Source organism: Sinocyclocheilus grahami, unplaced genomic scaffold, assembly GCF_001515645.1.
Source record: "Sinocyclocheilus grahami isolate Dianchi unplaced genomic scaffold, SAMN03320097.WGS_v1.1 scaffold1385.1, whole genome shotgun sequence".
NCBI classification, from domain to species: domain Eukaryota; kingdom Metazoa; phylum Chordata; class Actinopteri; order Cypriniformes; family Cyprinidae; genus Sinocyclocheilus; species Sinocyclocheilus grahami.
Window position 1 is genome coordinate 132,271 of NW_015506564.1, and position 5,914 is coordinate 138,184.

Sequence of the window (5,914 nt, forward strand, 5' to 3'; positions counted from 1 at the left end):
GCGGGCCCTGGGTCAGACGATGTCCACATTGGTGGTCCAGGAGCGCCACCTATGGCTCACTTTGGCGGATATGAGGGAGGCCGACAAGCATGGCTTCCTGGACTCCCCGATCTCCCAGGCCGGCCTATTCGGTGAAGCGGTGAAGGGCTTTCCCTAACAGTTCTCCGCCCCGCAGAAGCAGACGGAGGCGTTTCGACATATCCTGCCCCGGCGGTCTGCTGCTGTATCCACTCCACTGCCGGCTGCAGCCCCTCTGTCTGCTCGTCACCGAGGGCGCCCTCCTGCGGCCTCCACCTCCGCTCCGGCGCAGCCACAACAGCAGCCTTCACAACAGCCGCACCCCGCCTCCGCCCCTGCCAAGCCCGTGAAGCGCCAGGGCAGGCGGCGTCCCTGAAACGGGCGACCCGGAGCTCTTGGATCCTGCTCTTCAGGAGATGGTGACCGCACCACTCCTTCCCCCGGAAGGAATCTTTTGTTCTCGTTTGTTTCTGTTCCACCACTGGCTACCCAGCCGGTGGTACCCAAAACTTCAATAAAAGAGCAGTTTCCTTTGCCTCCGGGTCCTAAGAGGGCGAGGATGGCGGTGCACGAGACCCAGTCTCCACACGGCCATCCCCTCTCCTTTCGCCTATGGGCAGCAGGGTCTGGTTCAGGGACGCTATGCCTCCTCACGAGCCCCCTGCCCAGCTGTGGAGCCAGGTAAGTGGCGCGCCGCGCACTCAGACCCCACCCTGGGATGCACGGCCTCCCGGGTTGGGTCCTGTGTTCCACCTCGCTGCCCCACTGCTGGTACGTCGGCAGTTTCCCTGGTCCCGCTTGTTCGGTCGCTGGGGGCCTGGTTATCACTCCCCAGGCCGTCCTGCTGGCTCATGAGAACCATCAGACTCGGCTACGCAATTCAATTCGCCCGGTGCCCTCCCAAGTTCAGGGGCATTCGGTTCACCTCTGTGCTGGACAGGGATGCTCCTGTCTTGCGTGCAGAGATCACGGTCCTGCTGGCGAAGGACGTGATTCAGCCGGTCCCTCCAGCCGAGATGAGGTCAGGTTTCTACAGCCCATACTTCATCGTACCCAAGAAAGGCGGTGGGTTACGACCAATCCTGGTCCTGCGCGTACTGAAACGGGCCCTTCACTAGCTCCCGTTCAGGATGTTGACGCAGAAACGCATCTTTCAATGCGTCCGTCCTATCGATTGATTCACAGCGATCGACCTCAAGGACGCGTACTTTTTCTCGATTCTCCCTTGACACAGACCATTTTTCCGCTTTGCGTTCGAAGGGCGAGCGTATCAGTACAAGGTCCTCCCCTTCGGGCTATCCCTGTCGCCTTGTGTCTTCACCAAGGTTGTGGAGGCAGCCCTCGTTACATTGAGGGAGGCGGGCATTCACATTCTCAACTATCTCGACGACTGGCTCATATTGGCCCAGTCCCGAGCGCAGTTGTGTGAACACAGAGATACGGTGCTCAGTCACCTCAGCCGGTTGGGGCTTCGGGTTAACTGGGAAAAGAGCAAACTCTCCCCGGTGCAGAGGATCTCTTTTCTCGGCATGGAGCTGGACTCAGTCAACCTCTCATCACGTCTCTCAGTAGAGCGTGCACAGTCGATGCTGAACTGTCCTTCCAGCGCAAGACGGCGGTTCCACTGAAACAGTTTCAGAGGCTCCTGGGGCATATGGCATCCGCAGCCGCTGTCACGCCGCTCGGGTTGCTTCATATGAGACCGCTTCAGCGTTGCCTTCACGACCGGGTCCCGAGATGGGCATGGCGACATGGCACTTACCGGGTTTCTGTCACCCCGTTCTGCCATCAGACCTTCAGCCCGTGGGCAGATCTTGCCTTTCTTCGGACAGGGGTGTCCCTTGGGCAAGTATCCAGGCATGTTGTTGTGTCAACAGATGCCTCTGCCCGGGGCTAGGGGGCCATGTGCAATGGGAATGCGGCTGCGGGGCTCTGGTCGGGTCCCCGACTGCAGTGGCATATCAACTGCCTCGAGTTGCAAGCAGTATGGCTGGCTGTGCGCTGCTTCAAATCGCTGCTACACGACAAACATGTACTGGTCTGTACGGACAACACTGCGACCGTTGCGTACATCAACCACCAGGGCGGTCTACGCTCCCGTCGCATGTCGCAACTCGCCCACCATCTCATCCTCTGGAGTCAGAAGCATCTGAGGTCGCTTCACGCCGTTCACATCCCAGGCGAGCTCAATCGTGCAGCCGACGAGCTCTCACGTCAGCCCGCCCTTCTGGGAGAATGGCGACTCCATCCCGAGACAGTCCAGCTGATTTGGAGACGCTTTGGGGACGCTCAGGTAGACCTGTTGGGTTCCCTGGACATGTCCCATTGCCAGTTGTTTTACTCCCTGGCAGAGGGGACCCTCGGCACGGACGCACAGGCGTGCAGCTGGCCTCGGGGCCTATGCAAATATGCGTTTCCCCCAGTGAGCCTTCTCGCACAGACACTGTGCAAGGTCAGGGAGGACGAGGAGCAGGTCCTCTTGGTAGCGCCATACTGGCCCAGTCGGACTTGGTTCCCCGAACTGATGCTTCTCGCGATAGCCCCTCCTTGGCAAATTCCTCTGAGGAGGGATCTCCTTTCTCAGAGAGGGGGCACCCTATGGCACCCGCGTTCATACTTGTGGAATCTCCACTTGTGGTCCATGGATGGGACGCAGAGGTTCTAGGTGGGCTACCTCCAGCGGTAGTAAACACCATCACTTCAGCCAGGGTCCCGTCTACTAGACACGCTTACAGGCTGAAGTGGAACCTGTTCGTCAATTGGTGCTCTTCTCGCCAGGAAGACCCCCGTAGATGCCCAATCGGAGTTGTGCTTTCTTTGCTGCAGGATGGGTTGGAACGAAGGCTGTCTCCCTCCACCCTTAAAGTGTATGTTGCCGCCATTGCCGCGCATCACGAGGCAGGAGACGGTAAGTCTTGGGGAAGCACGACTTGGTCATCAGGTTTCTCAGAGGGGCAATGGTTAGTGGAGGCTATAGTCTTGGCATACCAGGCCCAACTTTTACCATGCCCCCTCAGAGTGAGAGCACACTCTACGAGAGAAGTGGCATCTTCTTCAGCATTGGCGCGGGCGCCTCGATAGCAGACATCTGTAGAGCTGCCGGCTGGGTGACACCTAACACGTTTGCGAGATTCTATAATCTCCGTGTAGAGCCTGTGTCCTCTTGTGTACTCGCCTCAGGTAGGCAGTAACACCGGACCCGCTCGGTGTCGGACGTAACGTCTCCGTTCCCTCCTTCAGGGTACGAGGGTTACACAAGTAACCGAGACGTTAACATTAACAACACTTGCTACTGAACCAATTATCCATTATTTGTGCATTTTTTAATAGCATGGTTTAAATCTTAAACCTTTTAAACAGATATTCATAGTAATACTTATTCAAGTAATGTGGTAACTGTAACGAATCAGCTCATGAGGAAATATGAATAATTAATCATAACTAGTTATAATTAATTATGAATATTTTAGATCCGCTGTAGATATTTAGCTGACCTCTCAGGGTCAACTGTCTTGTGAATTCTAAGAACGTTAATTTCCTGGTTAAGGGAAATAACTTCCTTACTGTACAATTCTACAAAAGCTTGTAGCATAAATCTGCATGATTAAGTGACTCCAGTTATGAGCAAACAATGAATCACGTCAAGTGTGATGAAAAAGTCAATTTCTATGGTGCGTTGTGCCTCTTGGTCTGGAAAATGCAGTGAGAGTCTCTGATCACATTCCTTTTGATCGTAAATGTATCTGGTGTCAGTGTTGCTATGGAACCAGGGGCCTGTTCGGCTTCCTGGGGTGTTACAGAGTATTTGTTAAATCTAGCTAACAAAATATATATTGTGTGTTTGAGTGGTCCAGACGCTACATAACATTGATACTCTCAACAACATTAGAGTATTTTCTAATGTTGTGTCTTGTATTTTCTGTCAGCTGTTTTGAATCAGAAAATTTTAGGAGCTTACCCAACACTGCTTATGACTGCTCTGTTGGGGAAAAAAAACATGGTTTGTTTAAATTAAGTATTTAGACTGTTGGCTTACGTATGTCTCATCCTCTTGTTGGGAAGGTAGAGCCAAGAACTTAACAAGCTGCTTGACTGGTGTTCATCTGCAGGTTTAGCTCACTCTGGTGGGCTAACAGTGGAGGCAATCTGACAGCCTGTTCTCCAAGAGTGGCCTTAACATTGAATCGTTCTACGAAGAAGTCAAGATAAAATTATTAAAAAAAGAAAAATGCAGTAAAACATCCTTCCCCAAGACATACAGATCTCAAGGCAAACCGAAAGGATTCACGGTGTGTTACTCAATTGGGTCTTGTGTTCTCTCCTCTTTTCTCTGTTCTATGTGCCTGTGTATGATAGCAAGGACCTTGCGCTGGTTGGTGATGATGTTTGGTTCAGCTATAACATCACTGAGACTCAATATGCTCTTTATGGCCACTGAGGCTGTGGCTCGAGCCACCATGGGCAACTGGTCTTGATAAGCCTTATCTGTGAAGTCTTGCTCCACCCTCTGGATGGTCTGTATTCTACAGGAAGCATAAAACATGACAAATGAAGATAAGGTGTGAGATTAATTAGTCCTTAACCGTTGAGTTAAGCATATGTGGCTCATTATGAAATCATGGCTGCAAGCCAGTGTGTGTATTTATATTACAAAGCATGTACATTGCAGGTGAAGGGGAAGTACATATCCTGCAAAACGTATCCTCCCTTTCATTTGAACATAATTTTATCTTTTGGAAATTAATTGTATCATGAAAAGTGGGATTTATATACCAGAATGGAGAAAAACAAAATGTGAGTATTCGAAAACAATGCCTAAAGTGCTATTTGGCTAGTATTTGATTTACATTATCTGATGGGAATGTAAAATGCATAAAGTAAATATGAAAGCTCACCTTCTGTTGGTCAGGATTGTGTAAATCTCTTGCACAAGAAGCTCTGCAGCTCCAGGTTTACAGTGGACTGTGCCATCGATGACATCTTTCAACAGACTGATGTTTTGCTTCACAAAAAAACTTTTAAACAACCAAAGGTGTATTACAGAGAAGATCTTTATTAAACAGCTAGATCTTTATTTAATTGGCATAGTTTAAGAAAAAAATAGGCACAATAAACATATCAAGAAACCAAATGATTATTTCATGTCACTTTTATTTTTTATGCAGGGTATCAAACTCACTCTCTCAATCTGGGACCAGTTGGATAGTTTGGCAGCCAATGAAGCTCCGTTATCATAGGAGTGCATTTGAAAATCCCTTGGGAAGTACCAGGAAAATATTTCCGCCACTATGTACCCATTGGAAAAGTCTCTTTAGTCAAAAAAGACAGCAAGGCACGGTTAAGCACATTTCATATTTAATAATAATGCTTAAAATTGTGTTTATTTTTGAAAATGTATTTTTGATCCCAATTTGTCATATTTTTCGTGAAACTAGAGGATCAACATTAACATTTTATGAATGTTGCAGCGGCTAGAGTCCTTACCAGGTCAAGAAAATATGATCATATTACCCCAATTTTACAGTCTCTGCACTGGCTACCTATTAAGTTCCGTATCAGTTACAAAATATTATTACTTACCTATAAGGCCCTTAATGGGTTAGCTCCTGCATACCTAACTAGTCTTCTACCACGCTACAACCCATCATGCTCCCAAAGGTCGCAAAATTCTGGACTTTTGGTAGTTCCTAGGATAGCAAAGTCCACTGAAGGAGGTAGAGCTTTTTCGCATTTGGCTCCCAAACTCTGGAATAGCTTTCCTGATAACGTTAGGGGTTCAGACACACACTCTCTGTTTAAATCTAGATTAAAGACACATCTCTTTGGCCAAGCATTCAAATAATGCAGCTCATAATCTTGTCCTGCAGTTATATCTGATCAAATGCACATCATTATT

At 49.3% G+C, this 5,914-nt stretch overlaps 1 protein-coding gene across 1 annotated transcript in view; it reads right to left on the reverse strand.

Moving 5' to 3' along the window:
- Positions 1 to 5,914, reverse strand: part of LOC107569835 (spermatogenesis-associated protein 4-like) — a 16,421-nt gene that overhangs the window by 4,736 nt on the left and 5,771 nt on the right. The window contains 4 exon segments of the mRNA XM_016255989.1: positions 4,055 to 4,207; positions 4,321 to 4,541; positions 4,914 to 5,032; positions 5,198 to 5,327. Coding sequence (XP_016111475.1) covers positions 4,095 to 4,207; positions 4,321 to 4,541; positions 4,914 to 5,032; positions 5,198 to 5,327 — 583 coding nt within the window. The 3' untranslated portion in view covers positions 4,055 to 4,094.